Consider the following 26,152-nt stretch of genomic DNA (forward strand, 5'->3'; position numbering starts at 1 on the left):
CCTGCGAACATCTGCCCTCAATCAGCTTTCAAAGGTTCTTGCCTAATACCATCAAAATTGGCCTTTCTCCAATTTATAACTTCAGCTTTTACATGGGTTGGACCGAAGGGTCTGTTTCCATGCTGTACATCTCTATGACTCAGTGATTAGGAGTCAGTATAAAATGGTGAGGTCAAAGATGCTGGAAACAAGCTTGTGCATGAAGCAAGTCGAGGACTATTTTGTAGGTTTCTATTACAGAAGCTGAGTTTATAAACTAAATAAGGCTGTTTCGATTTTAATGACCTTTAGAAATATTCCAAAGAAACAGTGAATCATACAAGAAATACTAATTTTTCCTTGGAATTTATATCAGTGACTTAATACAGATCCCATTATCATTACTGAACTGTTAACACTGGATTGTAGAGAAACCACAGAGTGGAACACAAAGTTTGACAGTTTCTAGAATATGCCTGCATTTTATTTAAAATTGAATTCTTCCAAAAGCACATGCCTTGTGCATTACGCATATCGATGCAAAATTTAACTTGATGTGGTTTCAAGCAAAGGCAGAAATTAAGCTTTCACTTAAAAAAAAAGTATTTTCAAGCTTGCAGTGCTGGCAGGATTGACCCTGCCAACATCACATGGAATCACTTCAAAGGCAAACACTGCAGTGCAACTGGGGTGTTACAGCACAGTGACATTTGAAGAAGGGAAAAAGATGTAATTCAAATTATTAAAAACAAAATTATTCAGGACAGAAAAAGATAATGACAAATAACCAAGTTGGACACTTTTTTGTCATCATTGAGGAATTACCAATCTTAATGCTGTGAAGAAGCAATATGTAAAAGCAAGATTGAAGCTGAACTTCCATGTTAATGTTTCTATTGATGTTAATTCTGATTTTTCATATCATGAACTCCAAAATGCTGCCAGGTCTCTGGGCCAACAAGGTCAGCCTCAGTCCCTATTTTGAGAATGTGCATTGTAATTTGTCAAAAAGCAAATAAAATATGCAGCATTCTTCCAGTCCACTGGGAAATCACATATCAATACACAAAAGAGACAACAATATAAAAATGACACCAAATGCACCCTAACAAACAAAGATCTAATTCATTAAATCAGCAGCTCACAACACCAATATTCATTATCACTGATGGATCAAATTGCATCAGGTAGATTGGGCTAGGAATGTTAAGGCAGTATTTCATGGACTCTTCAAACACCTTTTAATATTTCAGCACAAGATTTCAGATTCCAGTTGCCCAGAAATTTTAGGATCTGATCAACTCAAGATAGCCCCCAGTTTGCCAACAAGAACCAAAATCATAACTGGAAGCTGCTGATTTCTGTTTAGTCAATAGACAAACAAAATAAAGTGAATAGTTTTTTTGCTTTTTTTTTCAAATGCCATTTTAGAAACAAAAGGTTTGTATGCATATCTAATGGTCATGTCATAAATGTCATCTTTTCTAGCTAGGTCACAATTATTTTTCGTAAGGAATTGACTCTGTCTGCCAAATCTCAGATTCCTACAGTCTTTCTCTATTTAAGTAATATTCACCTCCTTTATTCTTCCTGCCAAAGTACATAAACTCACATTTTCCCACATTATATTCCATTTGTCAAGTTTTTGCTAACTCACTTAACCTTTGTCCCTCTGCAGACTCTGTCCTCCATACAACTTGTATTCCTATCTATTTTTGTTTCATTTACAAACTTGGCGATAATGCATTCAATTTCCTCATCCAAGCCATTAATATATATTAGAAATAATTGTGGCCCTAGCACTGATCCCTGAGGCACTCAACTTGTCACAGCAAATGCCATCCACACATCCCAATTTTGTCTGTTAGTTAGCCTGCCAGTACATCCACAATCCACTGGGTGTATCTTAACCTCTAAGATACTTCCCATCAGATCCAGTGTACTTAGTTGTCTTTAGCCTCATTACTTTCCCCCAGTACCTTTTCCCCATGGTGATAGCTACTATATTTATTTCTTACGAGGGCTCTGTGTGCATAAATTGTTGAATGTGGCAGAACCTATTCAGCACATAGGATCCTGAGCATCAACACAAAGAGAGATTATGGTGAACCCTTATAAAACACTGCTTCAGCATCAACTGAAACACTGCATCTTAGAAAGAACGCCAAGGTTAGTAGGTGTGGGAAAAATTTGAAAGTATGATTCCAGATAAGGAACTTCAGCTCCAAGAATACATTGGTGAAGCTGGGCAGTTTCATCTAAGGAAGACAGATATTTCATAGAGGGATTCATAATAATGAGGGATAGGTACAGCATACATAGAGAGAGATAGTTTTCCTTTGCAGGAGCGTTGAAAACCAGGGCAACAATTTATTGTCATTGGAAAAAGCAGCAATAGTAAGACAAGTGAATTTTTTTTTTTAAATACAGCAAATGGAGACAAAAACGTACAGCATGGAAACAGACCCTTCGGTCCAACTCATCCATGCCTATCAGATATCCCAACCCAATCTAGTCCTACCTGCCAGCACCTGGCCCATATCCCTCCAAACCCTTCCCTATTCATATACCCATCCAGATGCCTTTTAAACATTGCAACTGTACTAGCCTCCACCACTTCCTCTGGCAGCCCATTCCACAAATGATAAAGTTGCCCCTTAGGTCTCATGTCTATCCCCTCTCACCTTAAACCTATGCCATCTAGTTCTGGACTCCACCACCCCAGAAAAAATACCTTTTCCATTTACCCTATTCATGCCCCTCATGATTTTATAAACCTCCTCCAATGCTCCAGGGAAAACAGCCCCAGCCTATTCAACCTCTCCCTGTAGTTAAAATCCTCCAACTCTGGCAACATGCTTGTAAATCTTTTCTGAACCCTTCCAAATTTCACAACATCCTTCCAATAACAGGGAGACAAGAATTGCACTCAATATGCCAAAATTGAGAAAACCTGGAATGGTTTCACATGTGTAAGATTTTGGAGAGCAGCTTAACTAACATCTAGGCACAATTACAACTGCAGATATTTTTAATCAATCTGTTCATCGATGTTATGGGATACATATGGATCAGAGGGAGAGATACAATTCAGTTACCATTATAGACATAATTTACAAGAACTAGTCAAACTATTGCTAATTAGTTACAAGACTGATGGCAGGTACCAATATGTTTTATAGAATTTATTAAGTTTGGATTGGCTACATAGTGTTTTCCCAGTTCCTTGTTCAAAAGTGATTAGATTAGATTCACTACAGTGCGGAAACAGCCCCTTCAGCCCAACAAGTCCACACTGACCCTCTGAAGAGTAACCCACCCAGACCCATTTCCCGCTGATTATTGCGCCTAACACTGTGTACAATTTAGCAGGGTCAATTCACCTAACCACACATCTTTGGACTGAGAGGGGAAACTGGAGCACCTGGAGGAAACCTACGCAAACACAGGGCGAATGTGTAAACTCCACACAGTCACCTGAGGGTGGAATCGAACCCAGGATGCTGGTGCTGTGAGGAATCAAACCAGTGCCGCCCAATGGTCATCTTACTTTTATGACTTCCTGATTGATTATCATGTCAAAAAAAACAATGTGTAAAATCATCTCTTATGATTGCTTTCCCCTCTTAGCTTACCAAATCCATAGACTTTTACCAAAAACAAATCACCAATGATGTGATTTATGTATTTACTGCGTATATGTAGAGTCACCCCAACCAATGATTTAATATCATCTGTATGTCCCAACTGGAAAACAGCAAGATTAAAAACATATGTATTCCATTCACCCATAGGTCTATTTACATACAAGTTCCAAAGCTAAAAATATTTAAATCATGTAGCTATAGCCAGAGTAAAAACTTTTACCTCAAAACTTTTTCACTTTTGTTCAGAAAGGAGTACAGTCAATCTGAAGGTAACTCACCTGAGTGAGACCATGGACCAATGAATTTGATTTGAAGTGGAAACTTGATGTAAAGGGAGTAAAAGCTGTTTGGACATTTTGCAGTAAATCTTAAAGTTTATAGGGTGAAAGATGAGGACAAAAAGGTGCAGATCAAGAGACCTACCTGCAGTGAGACCAGTAATGGAGTGAAGTCATGAACCACAATGTGGTGAGTACAGGGAAGGCAGCTGATTGGTAAGATTTCTAGTTGTTACAGTCTTGTGTTAAAGTTCGAAACTTTTTTTCTTCAAAATTACTTAAGATTTATACTCGTGCTTTAAAAAGAATGCAAAGCACAAACATTACAGTAATTCATTAAATTAAATATAATAATGACAGGACAAGTGGTGTGTTGCTGTGACATTGTGCCACATTAGGAAACAGGCTAGTCACCTGAACACTTTGCTCCACCTGGAAGTCACATTACTCAGACCACATAATTCAGATTTAGGGAGAGTGTAACTGCAGGAATGGCAGGTACAAGTACCTGACCTGAAGCCTATGATGCTTGCCTGGTGCCTGGGTTAAGGACAAACTTGGGAGAAGGAGGGGAGGGATTCAATTGTCGCCTCTACATTTGTACTAAGTAGTAACAGGGCCAGTTAAGGAACAGGAGGACAAATCTCAGTTTTGATAGCAAAATATCTAATATGAATAATTGCTTTGCTTCAGTATTTATGTGGAAGATATTAGATGATATTATACAATAAAGATTAGAAATTATTTAATTACTGTTGAGAATAACATTGAACAAATGAATCAAACTGGATAAGATCCTGCCCCAGATGGACTGTAACCTTATATTTTGGACGAATCTAGAGATATCAGCAAAACTATTACAAAAAATTAATACTTTACAAGATGTAGTACCAGAGCACTATGCTCAATAGTTTTTTCTCGCCGCCTTTGGACAGGATATCATTATTATTCTGAACAACTACAATAATGGGCTAAATTTTGCACTTAGCAGTAGATACTCCAGTTTAGGAGAATGAAAGGCAATATCATGGACAAAAATTGGAATTTTTTGTTTGATGGTCTAGATAGCACCAGGTACTGATCCATGCTCTAAGCTCATCACTTCTATTCTTGATACTCCTTGCATTAAAGCAAACACACTTTAACTGATTCCTTGATTCTTTCCCAGGAAATTCCTTCCCATTGGCTGCGCTACCTCTTGCTAATGCCTCATCTCCATCCACTCTCACCACCGGTATATAGCTCAGGTTCCCACCCCCCTGCCATACTAGTTTAAACCCTCCTGAACAACTCGAGCAAACCTTCCACCCAGGACATTGGTCCCTTTCCCATTCAGGTGCAACCCGTCCTTCGTGTACAGGTTCCACCTTCCCCAGAAGGCATCCCAATTATCTACATACCTGAAGCGATGCTGAGAAGCTGCTCCCTTAAGCTAGACAGTCCAGAACTAAGAATCATAGTCTCAGGGGTCATTTAAAGACTGAGAATTAGAAATATTCTCAGTAATGTTGTGAACCTTTGCAATGCTCACCTCCAGTGGGCTGTTGACGAGCATACCAAAGACTGAGTGATAGATCTATTGCATCCAGATGATTGAGAAATATTCAAGTGATGGGGAAAGTGAAGATGATAGTAAAGTTTAGCTACAATCTTACTGAATGAGGCAGCATGCTCGAAAGGCCATGTGACCTACACCTGCTCCTTTTCCTATTTAAACTTTGGAGAGCATATTTGTCTAGTGCTCTGTACAAATGTGTTCACAATATGGCACAGTGTTCTGCAACTTTACCCATTAAACTTCTTTGCATCCTTTAGATTTAGAAAGCATGCCAATGGTAGAAATATGCACAGAGGAATAAATGTCTCAAAAATAATTACTATACAGTTCAATCTTAGAAATAAGCCCGAGAACAATTGAGCAAATATGCTGTACATCCCTATGACTCTAAATAAGAAAATTTTAAATAATCCACAATGACTACATGCCAATTTTCTTCTAAAAATAACTATACCAACCAAGTTAGGCCCAAGTTGTATACAGAGGATGGTTGTTTATGGAGTTAAGAGACAACAGACATTCACATTGTCCTGAAGTGGATTGTGCTGTGCTGAGAGAATGTTAATAGCACAGATCTCTATGCAGACATACCCTGGGTTTTAAATTAATTTTGTACAATAGGGTACAGTGACAATGCAGCAGTAAGCAAAAGCAGAAAATTCTGGAAATATTCACCAAAAGATCTAGCAGTATCTGTGAAGTCAGAAACCGTTCATGCTTCAAATTGGGAACCATCAGTCTGGCAGCTGTCTGTTAACTTTTGTATTCAATTTATTTTGGGTTTTTAAAAACGATTTTGATTTGCCCCTTCTGGAGAATAATTGGGGGTGGGGTTGGGGGCATGTGTGCGATGGAAGGTTGAGCAGGCTCATTTGTAGCCTATTCAAACTGCAGCGTGAACAGGCCATCTGTGGTCAACAAATCCTGGAGGGGATTGCCAACTCTGCCAGAAGGTCTTTGTCTTGACATTAAGGAACAATCATGCATTTGCATGTCTCTAGCACCATCATATTTTTAACATTTTGCAATTATCTCAATTAATTGGATAATAGGTTAACCCTCCACTTCCTGTTCAGCTGTTGATACTTAACACAAAGTTTGACGCTTTTGATCACCTTCAAAGACCTGCTATTTGGCCTATCAACATTCCACTCTCACTATTTGTACCATCTTTTGACACTCTTAATTACCTGAAATTATCTTGCAATGATCTCTCTGCCTATAAATTCTGTGCCTGTACGCTTTCCTCCACTTCAGCTGAAGGAGCAATGCTTGGAAAGATTGTGATTTCAAATAAACCCGTTGAACTATAATCTGGTGTCATGTGACTTCATATGTAAAGAGAAACATGCTGGAAATACTCAAAAGGCCAGCTAACATCTAATAACATAAGACCTCATTTGTGGCCTGAAAGAAGCTACTCAAAAGATCTCTCAAGCTACATTTGTTCTCTCTAATATACAGGAGATTGCAATTTAAGCAGCAAAGTATTTCAGTGATTCATTTAGAAGTGTTTGGGTCATGTCAGCTGGGAATAGGAGAAATGAATTGGAAGATGTTACATCTCTTGTGCCGGATGCATATCACATATAAGGCATTCCATGCAGTCACACCAAGTACAAAGTATGTCCTTATCACAATGGCCAGGTGCAATGGTTTACAGTTCTTTGTTCAAAGGAATCAGCATACAGTCAGCTAAATAGCAGTTGTTTGAAAAGGCAATCATGATATGTGCTGGCAGAGAAATATTTAATCCAATTGTGAATTATTTTATTATTGACATATCAATTTTAAAATTGAAGGTTTTTGCAGATGCATCAGCTACAAGCTACTGATGACTGACTGAAGACAAAACACAAGTCTGGTATTTTAAAAGAGAACATATCAAGTTATGCATTTTTCCAGTATTTCAATTTGGAGTTTATTTTTGCAATTGTGTGTTTCAGATCTTACAAAACAAGAACAAGGTCACAGTCACGTTCTAGTTTTATTACAACTGACCTGCAGGCAAGAGTATAGAACTATTACATGAACACTTAAGATTCCATTTATAATGTTTTAAATATAGGAAGAAGTCAAACCAGTATACAGGATAAGAAATATCCATGAGCTCTGTAAAATAATGCAATGGTGATGATACTCAGCGAGCTCCATTTTCACAGACAAGTAAGGCATTATCCCTGCACATCAGCTTTGATAATTTTTATACATTTTCTATGGTACAGGAAAGAAAAATTAACCGAAGTTCACAATGTACAGTTCTTATTCTATTTTCACAGTTTGTGACCATTATACACCTTTTTTTTAAAGATACACTGTAATATATTCCTCACCCTTAATAGATTATAATCTAAGATTAATATAGGAATAAACTGCCAATTTTTACAGGCATTCCACTCAAAAAGTTTGAAGTAAAGTCCCTTGACATTCACATCAAGTTCACTTCTTCACCAGTAGAATTGAACACATTAATGAACTGCCAAGCAAGGCTGGTGGTGGGTCATAAGGAATTTTTGGTGGGGTTGGCAGATGGGCTTGTGTGTTTAGTCATGAAAGCAGACAAGAGGAACAAAAATTCTGCATAATTTTATAACTTTAGTGACTTACTGATCTACAGTGGACATACTTACTGGATATACTTGTCTGTTACAAAAACGTACAAGAAACTATCACACCCCTCAAAAAAAAACCCAGCACACTCTCTAGACACTGTATGAAAAATAGAATCTCTCAAAGAATCCTCTTTGTGTAGCACAAGTCCTGGATCATGTGTAGCTAAAATTAAAACCATCCTGTAGCTACCTCAAGCAACAGAATTCTTCCAGACATTTAGCACCCCTGGAGCAGGGAAGTCACAGTGGTGTCGCATTAATCAGAAGACTCTGCACCTAGCATCTGGACTTGGCAATTTGTTCCTCTTACCGTTAAACAATTTTCCTCAGTAGACAAGTACAACCAATAATTAAACCAAACTAGTAGGCAATTGGTGTTATCACACCACTGTTAAACCTGGAGAACTTCAAGGTTTACAGCAGTCACAGGTATACATTAATTTTTGCATAAATAATTTCTGATTAAAAAATAGCACATTGAACCACAATATGAGCTGTCGGTGGGAAACATTTAAGAACATCACTGCCAGGTGCTTACTGCATAATCCATATATAGCCTGCTTTTGTGTAAGATCCTAAGACATCAATGTGCACATTTACAGACTGATCAACAAACAGGAAAACATTCGTTGCTTCAACACAAGCTTATTTTTTTCCAGCATGCTTTACTCTTCGAGCATTCTGCCCAAAGTTACACCATAGTTCAGTCTTCTTTTCTGTAGATTTCAATAGACAATATTAAAACACTTTCTTCAGGTGCCTAGGCTATTTTTCCCAATAGTTACAAAGATATTGTACAGTGAATGACATTCAAGTCATATAAAAGTTCTGTTTCAGGGGAAAAACCTTTTTGCAGCAAATCTTTCCTGTATTAATTTTGCTTTCTTTGCAATTCTCAGTCCACACACTTTTTTTTGGTGAATGACATAGTGTTCAGTTATGCCTTTATTTAAAAATCATTTCAACTTTATTAACAGTAAAATACAGATTCTCTTTTCCTCCATGATAGACACTAACTATAAAGCAACAGAATTAAAATCAGCAAATCTATTGCACTTTGTGAAGCAAAATTCCTCAAGGTGCTTGAGACTGCACTGGAGTAACTTTTCCTGTTCGTGTACAAATTCCCTTTTGTTGAAGACAAAGCAGATATTTTGGAGTCTTGAGGGATCTGCTAAAAATATTCTATGCAATGGCGGGAACAGCTAGTCCGAGCCTTAGTCTTCCCAGTATTGTATCGAAAAGTCTCCAGCTTCAAACTGTTCCCACCAGCAGCTGCATAATATCCCACCAAGATCCAGATTGAAATGAGCACACTGGCAGCCTCCATATCTTTCACCCGAAAAGGCAATAACACTCTCTGATCCACATAAACTCTCTTGATGACTTGGGTACAATGAGAAGGATGCTTTTCGAATGGACAATTGTGGGCAGACACGGATAAAATGGAACACCAATTTTTATTGCACAGTCTGTTTGAGCAAGTTAAAAATAGAAACACTGCAATGTGTCATAAAACAAATCTTTACACCTTGATTTCTTTCAGCCAATTTTAAGGCTGTCTTTTCAGCAGCAGAATCAATCGACATACATTGGGGAAACGGGGGTTGGGGGCATTTGATCCAAGATTCTGCAAACGTAACTTGCAACGTCCACCCTGCGCTCTTCATACATCAAGATGAAAGGATGTTTCTGAGTAAATGAAAAAATTGCATGTTTCACTTAGGTACATAACTCTTCTCAAAAACATCCATCACATACAGGAGTCAGTCTTTTAGCAAGAGTCAATTACTAGTATTATATAACACTAATCCAATGCTAACACTTCTACTGCAGTTTACAAAAAATCACATTCATCATTTAACAGAAAAATTCATGCATTGACAATGTGAAAAGGGAGCTTGGGCTTTCAGCAGCACTGACCATGAGCTTTTCCTGGGTATGCTCAGTCAGATGAGGAGACTTACAACGGTATAACTTTAAACAAGGTATAGAAGAACTTAACCTGAGAACATTCAGGTAATCATAGAACAATAAAGCACAGATGACCACTTGGCTCCATGTCAGGTCTTTGAAAGCTAACAATTTAGCCCCTTTGCCATGGCTTTCCCCATAGCCCTGCAAATTAGAGTCACAATTTTTTTTACAGCAGTGAACAAATCTGCTCTGCTCAGCCTGTCCGTGCTGGTCATCAAGCATCCAACAATTCTAATCCCATTTTCCAGCCATAGACTTGTATGCTATGGTATTGTAAGTGGTTATCTAAATACAACCTAAATGTCTGCGGGTTTGCACCTCTATCATCCTTTTAGGCAGTGAGTTCCCTCTGGGTATAAAGAAAACTTCAAACTCCCTCTAAACCTCCTGCTCTCTGGTTACTGACCCTCTACAAGTCGCAATAGTTTTTTTTATTCAACTCATCCATGGTATGTTGGTATCACTGGCCAGGTCAGCATTTGTTGCCCAACTCTAGCTGCCCAGATCATCATTAAGACTCAATTCCCAGATGTTTATTGATTTGAAATTCCACCATCCACCCTGGTAGGACTTGAGCCTGCACCCAAAGAACATGTTTTGGGTTTTTGGATTAACATTCTAGTGATAATACCATTAGGCCATTGCCTCCCTTCATTTCAATGATATATGTATCTACCATTTCTATGCCCCATTCAACCCCACCAAATATTTATTCAGTGGCCTTATGAAAATTACTGAATCTAATTACATCACCATTTCACGCAGTGCATTCAGTTCAAAACTATTTGCATTTTTGCCAGTTCCTTAAAGCCGTTTCCTTTGATTAGCTTCTGCCACTGGAAATAGTCTTTCCTTAATTATTCGATCAAAACTATTCACAGTTCAAACATTCAAATCAAATCTCTTAACCACCTTCACTTGGATGAGAAGTACTCCAGTTTTGCTAGTGTCTCATCCCTGGTACCATTCTAGCAAATGTTCTCTGCACTTCTTCAATGGCCTTGATAATCTTCCTAGATTTGGACTCAATATTCCAGATGAGGCATAACAATGATTTACAACAATTTTTGTACTGAACATAAAGCTAAGGATTCCACATATAATTTTCTTCAAAAAAAAACCTGCAACCTTAATGGCCCCTGCCAAATAGGTGTATAAATACAACACAGTTTGGTTTCATCTTCCCTAAAGATTCACTATGTGGTTTGTGACACTCTGCTTCCATCCAAAACACATAATTTAACAAGTTTACACATGAAATTTAATCTGCTGTATGTCTGCCCATTTCAAAAGTCTCTATATTACCTTCCTTACTCTTTACATTTGCATTTATGACCTATAAACCCAGACCTAATTCAAAAATATAGGTTACAAATAGCAGTGGTCTTGGGACCAACCGTTGTGGTGACACCAGAGTATGCCCTTTCACACCAAAAGACACATTTACCATTACCTAGTTCCAATTCTCGGTTGCCATTTTAATCTTGCTAGCCAGCCGAGTATATGGAACACCTTTGAATATCCTGTGAAAGGCCACATGCACAATATTCACTATACTACCTCCAACTTCCTCCATTCACTGACAAATGACAAGTTCAATCACAACCAGGTTATTTCAAGACACCTCAAATTTAGGATGTCCTCAATGTTAGAATGAAGACTATTCAACAAAGCAAGAACATAGAAAAGGTAGAAACTTTTAGCTCAATCAGCAACTGTTTGGTGTGCATGCCCAGAACAAATAAATGTCAATAGGTCACAATATTGCTACTTCATTTGTTTCATTTATCCAACATCAAAAATTTTGCTTTCTCTTTTATCACTGCACTAAGAATTGCAATCAGGGAGCAGGAGTTATTACAGAATCAAGGATTTATCATACAGCAATCAGAAACAGTCAACAATCTATCGGTATATATGCAAAGGAGAGAGGACCTTTTTCTGTATTTACAACTGATCAGGTTAGGATTTTACTTTAGAACCAGGAAAGAAGAGAAGTATTTGGGAGATGATGTTAGACTTTGAGAAGGTAGCTGGCATTGCTGCATTGTCACTACTTGATCAGATGTGTTTGACTGGTTCATGTGCAAATTTTCAGTCCCATGCCAGATACAAGTTTTGCTGTTGTGGCTAAAATATCAAGAACAATACTTATCTCCGTGGTAAAGGTAGCTCATATTCTGATTACCCAGTTACTGCAAAAAAGTGATTTCCAGAAGAAATCTGCCTTTGAAGTGCTTGAACAAATGTACCAGTATGGGATTACCCTTTGTTGCTTTGACTATTTTGGGGAGGTATTTAGGAGCTTTTATCAACTATATTGAGAGATCTTGGATTCCAAACATGCCTCTACCTCTTCAATAAATGTGTTGGTCACCCGGTGCTATATTCTTTTTATATGCCCTGGTGTAAAACATTATTTCATCACACACTTGTGAAGCACTTTGGTAAAGTTAAACACATTGTTAGTGACTTAATTGGAGAGTTTTCAAAATCATCTCCTTTTGTTAATGTGGTCAAACAGCATGGTACGGCAGCATTATTGGATTGAGTAAAAGAATATGATAGTCATGCACATGGTTTCTGATGTGCAAAAAATTGACTTTTGTTGCATACTACCCTATTTATGTAATAGCACTGCAAACTTTCTTTCAGAGGACTTCCAAATGTTGACTTTCTCTTCATATGGATTGAGAATAGGACTAAGTTTAGCAGACAATTGCATATGGTTACATTTTTTAGCAACCTTAAATCTACAAGATTACAAGGCAAAACAAAAATTCTGTACTACAAACTGCAATTTGACAAAGTGGGTGGTCTTTATTTCATATAAATGCTAAATGAGCTATTCACATATCACCATGATGGCTAATCATTTACTATTTTGAGAATAAGGTATGTATTGAAACTAAAAGATGCAATATGTATTTGATATAAGCCATTGGCTCCCACACTAAATAGAATGGAAATTTAGGAATTGAGCAGAAGTCGCTATATAAAACAATTTAAACTCACCAGAAGCTCTTTATACTTTGGCCTTTTGGACTCATCCTTTGTAAGGCTAGAAGAGAAACAAAATATTACATACAGTAATACAGACATAAGCTGTATAGTATACTCCATTGATGTCAAATCAAAATTTGGTTACCCAACATGTATTATTGACCATTCATGGAGATCACTACATCCTCTCCCAATTACATCCATCCGCACTTCCAAATTCCTTCTGAAGATTCCAACTTTGAAATATACAGATGTCAAAGACCTTATATTGCAGCTTGTCTGATGACCCTTCAAGACTGACCTTGAGATATTACTGGCATATTATTTCACATGCAAGTTATGGGGTAAAGGCAAAAGAATGGCACCAAATCATAATGCTCATTTAGAGAGCAAAATTGATACGTCAAATAAAGAAAGTAGGAAGGAGCTCAAACAGAGTTAGGAGGACTAAAAGAGGCTATGGAATGTCCATGGCCAGCAGGGGGTAAGAAGAATCCCAAGGCATTTTATACATTTGTTAGGAGCAAGAGGATGCTGGGAAAAGAGTAAGTACACTCAAGGGTTAAGGGAAAGGTGTGTGAATACTCTCAGGCATGTTAACATAATGGGGGAGGAAGCGGCGTGTGTCTTGAAATACATTTAAAGTAGACAAGTTGTAGGGCTAGTTTGGATCTATCCCAAGATACTGAGAGAGGCAAGAAAGGAAATAGCTGGGGCCTTAACAGATATCTTTGCCTCCTCTTTGGCCTCTGAATGACTAATGTTATTCCTTTAAGATGGGAAACAGAGATAATCCAGGTAATTACAAGCCGGTGAGCCTGATGCCAGCAGTAGGGAAGTCTTTAGAGAAGATACTGAGAGACAGTATTTAATCACAATTGGAAGCAAATGCACTTCATGATAGGCAGCATGTGTTTGTGCAGGGAAGGCCATCTCTCACCAACTTCATTGAGGTTTATGAAGAGATGACAAGAATGATTGAAAGGCAGTGGATATTGTCGACATACAGTCATAGTGACGTACAACACTGAAACAGACCCTTTGGTCCAACTCTTCCATGCTGACCAGTATCCTAAGTTAATCTAGTCCCATTTGCCAGCATTTGGCCAATATCTCTCTAAGCACTTCCTATTTATATACTCATCCAGACGCCTTTTAAATATTGTAATTGTGTCAACCTCCACCACTTCCTGGCATTCAATCCTTACACACACCACCCTCTGCATGAAAAAAGTTGCCCCTTTTAAATCTTTCCCCCTCACCTTAAACATATGCCCTCTAGTTTTGGACTCCCCTATCCTGGAGGAAAAGACCTTGACTAGTCACCATATTCAAAAGGAATTTAACAACATATTTTATGGCAGGGTGGTACAGAAGTTACAGTCTCATGGGATCTGGGGTGAGCTGGCTAGATGGGTACAAAACTAACTTGCTCATAGTTGGAGGGTGCTTTTCAGATTGGAGATCAGTAACTAGGGTGTTACACCAGGATCAGAAGGACAAGAATGGCCAGTGTATGGGGAGGTTTATTATTGTAAGACACCCACCAACTGACTTTGTTTTAGTTCCCTCCTTCATTGTCAGAACCTTGGAACTTCCTGCCTGACAGCATTGTGGGAGCAGTTCCATCATGTCACAGTGCAGTTCAAGCAGCCTAACCATCACAAAACCAGCTTTCTATCCATTGACTCCATATATACTTCCCACCTTTCCTTGGGAAATCAACTAACACAAGGTCCCTCCCGACCCCAGTTATATCCTCTTCCATGCTATGTCACTGTCTACGGACTGTTGCACCTGCCTTCCATCTGGAAGGATAGCCTATTTAGCCAGCCCTGGAGCATTCACAGTTTGAAGCTGTTATCACTCCCTCGCTCACCATTAACAGCTGACCAGCTGCACTGCTCAATGGCTGGTATTACTTTCATGAGCATTGCTTTCACTCCTGGCCTATCCTTGTAGCATATGCCACTGCTCCAGGCCTTCACCCACATTCCTGGATTCTCAGGCAGACTCCTCTGACATGTGGAACTATAGCCTCTGTAATACCTTATGCACCCATACAATTGGTGTAATGTGATTATGAACAGACCGTTGTGACATCAACTATACATGCACAAATTCATGCTTAAGGACTTCTATTGCTGAACAGTCATGTGTGCATGCACAGGCTACAATTTTGATGCCGATTTTTGAGTTTGTGCCAATTATTCCATTCTATTACTGGTAAATGAATCCCAAACCTCAAACCTTGACAGACCACCAGGTGGCAGCAAAATCTAATACAGGTTCATTCTTCAGAGTTCAGGGCTGGTTTAAGACAATAAACAGCAAAACTGGAACATAAAAATATCAATGGCTGCATTGAACACATGCAAACTGCTTGCAAAAAGAAATCTTAAGATCTTCACTTAAAAAATACTGAATCATTTTAATGGCAAAGCTAACATGTACTTTACAGCTGACCTCTATCTTTCCTAGTTCTGAATCTGCAGAACAGATTTTCATTTGCCTAAAGTGTTTAATTTTAAGAACACACAAAACAGGTGCAGAAATAGATCCAATTCTTCCATTAAGATAGATCATTGCTTATTGGAACCTTATTTCTGGAGCATTATATCTCTCCCCTAGAATTCTTGTAGGTCAAAAATCTCTAAATGAGCTGTATACCTCAGGATTCATGCAACAATCTTGCTCGTATCTTTTTAAACAAACATTTTGAAAATACATAGCAAATTGAAATTCCTAAGTATCGTGTAAATACAAAATTTAAATTAAACAGCATTACAGAAAGCTCTCATCATGTTCGACCAGAAAGCAAATGTTGCCAAAAACATTATTTTCAGTAATTCATGATATTTATAAAATTGAAGTTATGCCAGAGGCTAAGATGGCAGTTTTCTTACCTCACGGTTGCAATAAACAAATCAAAATGGTTAATGCTCCTACATAGTGCAACAGAGAGATATTGTTAAACGAAATGCTTAGAAACGGATACTGGTAATTTGAAAATGAAGTGGAAATAAGTTGGGTCCAGAGGACTGACAGGGCAAGGAAAGCAGAGGGTGGGATTAGTAAAGTGCAGTTTTTTAAGTTTTACTTGTACAGGCTCGGATCGGAGTATAACCTTAATGTCTGATCAACTTTATTCCATTTGAGTATTTACTTCAATTTAAACAGGTGGGTTAAATGGCTAGCCCAGTACAGGATGACATTACTATTTAAATGCACGTACAAAAATCTGAAAAAAAGATATTCCACATCCTGCTAACTTCATAGCAGAACGGCAAAAGCTCCTTTCTTGGTTTAAAAACTTTTCGTGCTTTCAGAAGTCAAAGGCAATACTATTATCCATAAGGTGTGAATAATGAAGCAGAGATACGATGGGAAACTGGTGACGGCCATGTACAAGTATTGGTGGCCTGAACCGTGGAGCTGCTGGATGGATGGTACTGAAAAGACATGGCCACACAACATCTGCAATAACCACACACCAACAATGGAGAACCTTGGTAGCCTGTCTGATAAATATACAAGTGTAAACAGTGACAGGAAAGTGTAGAAAGTACTCAAATAAGAAGGTACTTGGTGAATGAAACATCTTATTTGCAATTAACTAATCTGCTTCATTCTTACCACAAGTTAACAAAGTTGATGAAGCTGGGAGAAAATGCTCTTTCTTCAGAGTTGCAAAGCTGTGGGGGATCTCCTTTTACTACCTGGGTTAGTTGATCAAATACACTGTTCCATTTTGGATAAGGGAATCGTCCAGTGGCTAGTTCATACTAGAAAACAGTAAAAAATTGAAGTTACTACAGACTTCATTTTCAGCACACTGATTTAACTTAACCTCTTACAGTGCTAACAGGCATATTACTTACTAATGTGATTCCCAAACTCCAAACATCTGATCGGACATCGTAGCCTTGTCTTGAAGCACTTGGATCTATTCTTTCAGGCTTTTTTGAGGGTTGGGGGGGGGTGAGAGAGAGAGAGAGAGAGAGGGGGAAGGTGAGCGGTTGCAGAATTGGAGGAGAGAAAAAAGGAGAGAGAAACATTTATTGATGTTAATTGTTCAAATTACTTTCTCCCATTAGAAAATACATCTTGCCCAATTTCTTAAGAAATATAACTCCATTCTTCAGGATAACAGACTGGATAATTTACTCTGAATTGCATACAACTGTTGGGGTTGTCTTTTCCTTTGGTTTTGTTTTCTCACCCAGAGGAGAGCACCATGCCTTCAGCTAGGCCATTATGGGAATGACTCAAATCAAAAACTCTGCAGATAAACACAAACCCGAAGCTTGTTGGTACAGAAAATCGAATGGATTGTGCAAAAGCATTACCAGAATTTGTGATACGCTTGATTATACTGTATCTCATTTCATAGCTCAAAAGATATTTGGTTTTACGGCTCATGGACATTACAATGTTGCATATGTAGTCTAGACAACTTAAAGAGTGGGTGTTTAAAGTACTACAGTTCTGCAACATCAGAATTGCAGAAGTACCACTGGAGATAGATTGCACAAACTCAAGTACATTTAACCGTATTGTGGTGGACTGTAACACACTTCTATATTTGACATGAAGTGAGTTAATTATAGAACAAAAAAGCATCCTCTCTGAATCCAAACATTAACAGGGCATTCCCTACAGGAAACGTTTGAACTCTATCCTCAGACCAAGCATCCTTCTGACATCTGTAAATGCTTCTAATTTGTATCCATTTTTGCATAGTGGACCTGAGCCAACTAATTTAAAATCCTTTCAGGTAGCAGATGTGCCTTCCCAATAATCTGAAACATAAATGTACCTAGAACTTGCAATACCAAATATAGTAAGCTAACTCATTCTCTTAAACAATTAATCAGAACATATACTTTCAGAGCCATATACTAAGTTTTAAGCTGTTTACTTTAATTTACACACAAAGGCATTGTAATAATTGCAGTGCTATTTGAAACTTGATCATATGTCCTAAAATGCTTGCATTCTGGTCCTACCCCTAGCTCAGAAACTGGTCGGGCTTCAATTTGTAACATACCAATTAATCACGTACACCAATTTAAACTGTGCTGTTCAGAATACAAATGAGGTCTATGTATGCATTTTATAAACCAAAATACTCTACTGCCATAGCTAAATGCTGAATAAAAAACATTGAGCTATGAATGCAGCCTTATTCTCCCCTACCCCGATACTAACAAACATTCTGCGTTCTTCTAACATCTTAATAAATGGGCAATTTTCTTTAATAATTCAGAAGGCAACATTACAATTGGACTTAAAAGGCTCGGATGCCTTTATTTGCAAGGAAAATTTCAATAACACACACATTGAGTTGCTATAGTAATCACACATATTAAACCATGATCACTTACTCATCTTTTTCTCTCTCTGAACAACTGACTGTCTCAATATGCCAGTTTTGAAAACATGTATTATTTTCATTTACCAGTTAAGTACAGCTGAGACTTTGATGTATAAACAGCAACACCCAACACTCAACCACCCCCCGAATCCCCTTCCACCAAGGCTTTCTCATTTGTTTTAAAATAATAAACAGTGCCCCATTATCCTTACATCTGGCCAAAACTCTCCTCAATCTGAACAGACAAGCCACTACTAAACATTGAATTAATTTATTTCAGAATTGTGGCATTGCAGGAAGAGACTTTGATATTGATATTTTCTTTAAAGCTTACCAAACAACTTTAATGGCTTATATTAAAAAAAAAACGAATTTTCTTTTGGTTTTCAGGTCACTGTCTTCAAAGTTTAACAAGCTGACATAATCCTTAATTTGGTGAAGTTCCTCTAGATTGCATATGCAATACATGAAAATTAAAATGAAATGAAGAGGACGGTGAAGGAATATTTACTCAATCCATACATTATTTTGAAACAGTTACAGAAAGAATGGCAAGACAATCCAACTTTGCACTACAGTTTTCCAAATTGTTTCCCACTGGTTAAAAAGCCTATGTAATGTTTTCTTTGGTGTTGCCAGTATGGTGGGATGGAGGGTGGTGATGGAGAGGAGAAGTTAAGCAGACGACGGTAATGTTAACTGAAGCGTTTCTGGGGCTGCAAGGAAACCCTTTGATGGCCTCCCTGCTAATTTGGGCCCTGCTCACTTAAGGACTGGAAGCACAGCTGGTGGCATTCATGAGGGTGAACAAGCAAATCACGGCACATCTATTTATAAACATCCTGGCACAAAGGTCCCTGGTTCAAAAGGTATTCAATGCCCAATTGAAACCTGGTCGATGGAAAGGAGGCAGCTACTAGTCTTGCTGCTGACCCTGTTATTCCCACATTCCCTTTCAACAGGGCGTCCCACTCCACCATTTATCTCTGGTCAAGGATCCTGCAAACATCCAGGCCTCATGTGGGTGTTTTACTGGCAGCAGCCATATGACTATAGGAGCTACTAATTAACCAGGCTGCCAGCTGCTCTCCGCAGCAAGACCTGTGCTCTTTGGGGTCCCCAATCAAAGGGAAGGTCCTACGGCTGATCAGTCATGTGCCTTAGTTGAAGGTGGTATGATGGGCCTTTCTAAGAGTCAGATGATGCATGTTGTCTTGACACTGACATCATTCTCTAATGGAACTTACAGAACTAAGAGGTGTACACAAAGAGGATCTGCTGGGGTGCTACAGTACATCATGTAGATAGCACATCAGGTAGCCACCATGCACGGGGAGCATGGATACTGAATTCTGTGGCAAACTGCTATCACTAGACCTCTTTAATGCAGTTGAATCTACATGCACTCAAACAGTCCATCATAGTGACTATAATTAACAGCAGTTGAAAAGCGTGGCACTGGAAAAGCACAGCAGGTCAGGCAGCATCCGAGTAGGAGAATTGACATTTTGGGCATAAGCCCTTATGCCCGAAATGGCGAAGCTCCTGCTCATCGGATCTGCCTGACTTGCTGTGCTTTTCCAGGGCCACAATATTCAACGCTGACTCTCCAGCATCTACAGTCCTCACTTTTTCCTAGTCCCTGGAATTAACAGAAGCCTGCTTTGCAAATTCACGCTATTGCAATTATTGTTCACGTTTGTCAGTTACCAGCTTAACCAGAAGTCTCTTTTCCCAAGGCGAGTGTTCAAAACTGGAAGGACTAGGCTTCTCTAAAAGTCATAGATTAGTATAAACTAGAGGAATATACTTGCCTTTACCATTCCAAGAGTTTACAACAACGTGCATTATGCATCATTCAATATCATAAAATGTTCCAAGACTATTCAGTGGAGTGCACTCAAACAGCAAATCACATGGGGGGAGTAATATTTTAAGAGGGAGCTGGGCCTACCTGCAGTCACAGAAGAAATGTTGGGTAAATCAGCTGTTTTGTGCAAGGCAAGTTGAGAGCACAGGTAGTGCTTCCAACAGCAATAATTTAAAATCTGATTATTTTCAGCTTTCAGTCAAGCTCAGAGAAATACAATGAGTTTTCAAGGTTATATCACATGGAAACCAGGTACAGCTACCATTTAGATAAAAAATTGGCTCCAAGATAGGAGACAGAAGGTGATGGTAGAAGAGTTGTTTTTCAGCCTGGAGACCTGGAACAACCAGTGTGCCACAAAGATCAATGCTGGTTTCTCTGCTTTTCAAAATTTATATAAAAGGATTTGGATGTGATCATAGGAGATATGATTAATAAGTTTGCAGATGACGCCAAAATTGGTGGTGTAACGAAAGCGAATGAGGTTATCTCAGAGTGCAACGGGAACTCGATCAAATGGACTGATGGGCCAAGGGGTGACAGATGGAGCTTAATTTAGAGAGATATGAGGTGTTGTATTTTGGTAAGGCAAATCAGGGCAGGACTTATACACTTAATGGTAGTATCCTGGGGAGAGGTCCTGAACAGAGAGACCGTGGTGTGCAGGTTCATAGTCCCTTGATGGTGGAGTCACAAGTAGACAGGATAGCGAAGGTGGTGTTTGGTATATTTGCCTTTATTGGTCAGAACATTGAGTATATGAATTGGGAGGTCATGTTGTGGCTATACAGGACATTGGTTAAGCCACTTTTAGAATATTGTGTCCAATTCTGGTCTCCCTGCTACAGAAATTGTGTTATTAAATTTGAAAGTGTTCAGAAAAGATTAATAAGGATATTACTGGAGTTAGATGGTTTGAGCTACAGGAAGAGACAGAATAGGCTAGGGCTATTTTTACTTCAGTGTCGGAAATTGAGGGGTGACCTTACATTAGTTTATAAAACCATGATGGGCATGGATATGGTGAATAGTCAATGTCATTTTTCCCGGGTTGGGGGCGCCCAAAACTAGAGGGCATAGGGTTGAATTGAGAGGGGAAAGATATAAAAAGGGACCTAAGGGACAACTTTTCTGTGAAGAGGGTAGTGCGTATATGCAATGAGCTGCCAGACGAAGTGGAGGAAGCTGGTACAATTACAGCATTTCAAAGACATTTGGATGGCTACATTAATAGGAAGGGTTTAGAAGCACATGATAATTGGGACTAGATCAGTTTAGGATATCAGGTCAGCATGGATGTGTTGGACTGAAGGGTCTGTTTCCATGCTGTACAATTCTATGACTCCATGGGAAGTATAAATAGCTAAAATTTCAACAATACAAATGAAAGAAAACCATTGCATCATCTAACAGGTATAATGACTAAAAGGAATACATGCTCTTCTACTGAGATTACATCAGCTAGGATCAGCCTTTTAAATAAGCTACTTATGAGGCAAGCACACCATGGTTCGAAAATGACTTCATTTTTGGGTGACCTTCAAATATAAATGACAGCTGTGATTACACTCTCCTTCTGCCCTCCATCCCACCACCAACCCTGCACATTCACAGTAATTTCAGTTTGTCTGTCTATTTAACCAATATTTAGTCTGAGAAAACACTACTGAAAGTCAGAAACAAGTCTCATTAGAAATGTATAATTAGATCACTTTTAAATAGGCACTTACAATTCAAATGTTTTCATTTTTATTTTTGCTGTTCATTTGCTTTGTTTCAAATGCCAGATGCATTCAAATATACAGACTTTGGGTTTAGCCTTTCACTGTTTTTGTACATCCTGTGATTTATACTGTCTCTGTATATCTCTTCCTGTCATGATCGGTTTATCTTTTCCTACATTAATATCTCTCTTTGGCCTTGACTCTACTCTTTACCTGACCACATATTTCAAATTTGATCCTTGCCCCTACTATTCAGTTCAAAATCCTCTCTACTTCCCTGGATATGTAATTATAGGATTATTATAGGACCATAAAATGCAGGAGCAGAATTAGGCCATTTAGCCATCATGCCTGCTTTGCCATTCAATGAGTACTTGGGTCATCTGATAATCCTCAACTCCACTTACATATCTCAACCCCATAATTCTTATTCCCCTACTGACGAAAAAATCTGTATCAGCCCTGAATATACTTAATAACCCAGCCTCAACAGCATCCTGCAGTAAAGAATTATATAGATTCAGTACTCCCTAGAGCAAAAAATTGCTCATCTGCCTGAAAAGGTGACCTCTTATTTTCACACTATGCCTTCTGGTCCTAGAACCTCCCATGAGAGGAAACAACCCCTCTGTTCACAATCGTGTCAAACTTTTCCATAATCTACGATGACATGAATAACACAATTAAAATGGGCTCTATGAAACAGCTAAAAAGGATGGAAATTAATCTGCCCTTAAATTTCAAAACAATTTAGGAATAATTTCAAATCAATTATGACCTATCCTTGGCTCAGCTAAGATCTTGAGCACAATACACAGAATTTTAAAGCTAATCAGAAATTCATCACAGTAACAAAATTGGTGATCACTGATGAACTACTAGCCAATGCTTATCAAGGCATTTCATTTGTGGGCGGCACGGTGGCACAGTGGTTAGCACTGCTGCCTCACAGCGCCAGAGACCCGGGTTCAATTCCCGCCTAAGGCGACTGACTGTGTGGAGTTTGCACATTCTCCCAGTGTCTGTGTGGGTTTCCTCCGGGTGCTCCGGTTTCCTCCCACAGTCACAAAGATGTGCAGGTTAGGTGAATTGGCCATGCTAAATTGCCCGTAGTGTTAGGTAAGGGGTAAATCGGGGCGGTGTGGACTTGTTGGGCTGAAGGGCCTGTTTCCACACTGTAAGTAATCTAATCTAAAAAGTTTTGTCTGAGCATTTAAATACAAAAATTGTGCAGGATCAGTTCCAATCAAGTTTCTTCCTAACTTTTCTGAACCTTTGTACACATGAACACAGATTTTCTGCTCTGCACTCACCAACCTACAATTTCCTATCCATTCACTTGAATAGTTGCACAATTGCAAGCTACTACATGCATAAGAAAACAATCTTGGCTAAGCCCTCTAACAACAATCTTAGCAATGCGTAATAGCTTCAAATTTTAAGCAGAACCTTCACTTGAAGTTATTTTATTAATAAAGTGCTTCAGGCTTAAAGAGCAACCACTATCCATTGAAGCAAAGACACATGACCAAGCAGTTCCAAGTTGGCAAAATTGCTAGAACCTTAAATGCGTTTAGAAATGTAGAAAACTAAGCAATGTGATTCCAAGATTTGCATTGATTGTTATGCATAAAATTATCACACTGCAGTAGATAAGATGTCCTGCAGGTGCTCATGTCCCTTCATCACTAATCCAAGTGAGGGAGATCAGATTACAAATGGGTGAAAACAATTTGTGAAAATTCACCTTTTGCAATTACTGGAGACATCCTAATTGAAATGTTAAAAAAAATGAAAATAAGAGTATGCCATTCAGCCCTGCTCCATCTTTCATGCTGATCATGCCTAATCATGCCAATCAGTCATCTGTTCCCCCTTCTTTTCCCATATATCCTTTGATCCGTATAGTTCAAGTGTTATACCCAACACTTCCTTGAAATCATACAATGTTTTGGCCTCACCTGTTTCTGGGGTAGTGACATTCACAAGCTCATCACTCTCTGGATGAAGAAATTTCTTCTCATCTTAGTCCTAAATGGTTTATCCCACATCCTTAGACCGTGACCTGTTCTGGACTCCCCTGTCCAGTCATGTTTTAATTTTATAGGTTTCTATGAGACTTTCATCCATATTCTTCTGAATGTCAATAACATAATCCAAACGATTCAACCTCCCCTCATGCTTCAGTCTAACCATCTCAGGAATCAATCTGGCGAACTGTACCTGCATTCCCTCAATAGCAAAAGCATCCTTTTTCGGATAACGAGACCAAAATTGCACACAATATCCTCTGTGGTCTAAGGCTCTGTGCAATTGAGCACAACATCCCTGCTCGTGTACTCTAATCCTTTTGCTAAGACCAACATACCATTTGCCTTCTTTACTACCTGATGCACTCTCCATATTTACTTTCAGTCACTCGTGTCTGTTATTGACATTCAGGTATTGTTGCACCCTGTCAGATAATAATCCACCCTCCTGTTTTTACTCCCAAAATGGATAACCTCACATTTATCCACATTATACTGCATCTACCATGCATTTACCTACTCACTCAGCTTGCCCAAAATATATTTAAGCCTCTTGCAAAACTGAAATATGCAGTAACTGCAGTGGATTTTTAAAAAAACATTCAGAACAGTGGGAATGCTACATTTGTGTTTTGTTTTTTCCTTACTGTAAAATTCAGAGTTTTATAAAACAAACCAAAAAAAGAGATTTTTATCTGGTAGCTAAGCAGAAAAACTGTGGATTTGTTGATTTTAAATAGGAAAACATGAAATAATTCTAAAATACAGTATGTCCATTTTCACATATAATCACAGCACTAAAAAAAGCAATCATTTCCCATTTATACTGTAATGCATACTTCTATGCAACTACTATGACAGTTTGTGGTTTCAAAGTATTAACAGGAGCAAATACAATTGTGCTCTGCTAATTTAACGTTTTCCCTTATTATCCCTCCTCCTATATTAACTCAGTTGGCTGGACAGCTGGTTTGTGATGTAGTGTGACACCAGTGAGAGTTCAATTCTCGCACCAGCTGAGGTTACCAAGGACATGCATGGTGACCCTCAGGTTAAACCAATGCCAGTCGTCTTTCTGTAATGAGAGAGCGAGAGCGAGAGAACCTTTATTATTTAAAGATTTCAGTCTATATTGCGGAGGTCACCACATTATGCAGGTTCAGGTACCAGCCAAAATAAATGCACAATTTCAAAAAGAATAGTATCCTGGATTAAAGCCAATATGCCCGAAAGTGTTTGATGAAAGGGAAAAAGTAGTTTTCTTCTTGAAGCAATCCTAGGAATGGTCTCACGGCCAACAAAAGTTTGGAAACAGTTAAGTGCGTTTATCTTCACTGAAGTGGTTTATATTTTGAATGAGAACTATCAATAGCAGCTAGAGTTCAGCAAACCTCAAATAAAATTAGACTCACCTTTGCCAAAGTGAACCCCTTAATACATAGGAGTTAACTATGTTCAGGACATTTTGCAGTTCTGGCATGGATTATATGGTAAAGAATTTACTGGACACAATAAAAGATGATCGTAGCAAGGATTAAAAGTTGACCTCAAAACCAAGTATTTTGCTAAAATATTTTCTTAAATAGAGGCAATCAATGGTTAAACAATATGGGAAAGTAATTAGCAGAAATTAGACCACTCGACATGTAAATAATCAAATATTTAGGATAGTGGCCTGGGAACTATCCCTTTCAAGTTCAGGTCTGTTCTCAGTTCAATTACAAACAGGCTTAACTGCACCTTAACTCATCTTACTTGGCTCAAGAAATTTTTTTGTGAAGAAAAGAGTTTTCCAAGTTCCCATTACTGTCCATGCGAAAATATTTGATGACAGCATTGCAATTAACAAAACTCTAATTTTAGCATTATGCTACCTTTGGACTCTTTAGAATCCAATTGTCAACCACCCCAAGTGTGTCAAATACTATGGCTAATTTGAATATAAACGTTGAAGTAACTAAGGGCATGCAGGCTATTAAACTTTAAAGATGATTACTTGGAAGAGTAAATAAAAGACAATCCTTTTCCTCTAATGATTCTTGACATTAAATGGAAATATATACATTCATAAAGAGTGCAAGTAGTTTCTGGAACACC

The 26,152-nt window shown here is 38.4% G+C and overlaps 1 protein-coding gene across 4 annotated transcripts in view; it reads right to left on the bottom strand.

Moving 5' to 3' along the window:
• Positions 1-7,364: 7,364 nt before the first annotated feature.
• Positions 7,365-26,152, bottom strand: part of map2k4a (mitogen-activated protein kinase kinase 4a) — a 183,469-nt gene continuing 164,681 nt past the window's right edge. For all 4 annotated transcript variants that reach the window (XM_043714457.1, XM_043714461.1, XM_043714460.1 and 1 more), the window contains 4 exons: positions 16,936-17,013; positions 16,691-16,839; positions 13,067-13,112; positions 7,365-9,766 (listed from right to left, as the gene is read on the bottom strand). In XM_043714457.1, the coding sequence (XP_043570392.1) occupies positions 9,653-9,766; positions 13,067-13,112; positions 16,691-16,839; positions 16,936-17,013 (387 nt within the window). In that variant the 3' untranslated portion in view covers positions 7,365-9,652. The remainder of the gene's footprint in view (positions 9,767-13,066; positions 13,113-16,690; positions 16,840-16,935; positions 17,014-26,152) is intronic.

This window comes from Chiloscyllium plagiosum, chromosome 24, assembly GCF_004010195.1.
Source record: "Chiloscyllium plagiosum isolate BGI_BamShark_2017 chromosome 24, ASM401019v2, whole genome shotgun sequence".
Taxonomy (NCBI): Eukaryota; Metazoa; Chordata; class Chondrichthyes; order Orectolobiformes; family Hemiscylliidae; genus Chiloscyllium; species Chiloscyllium plagiosum.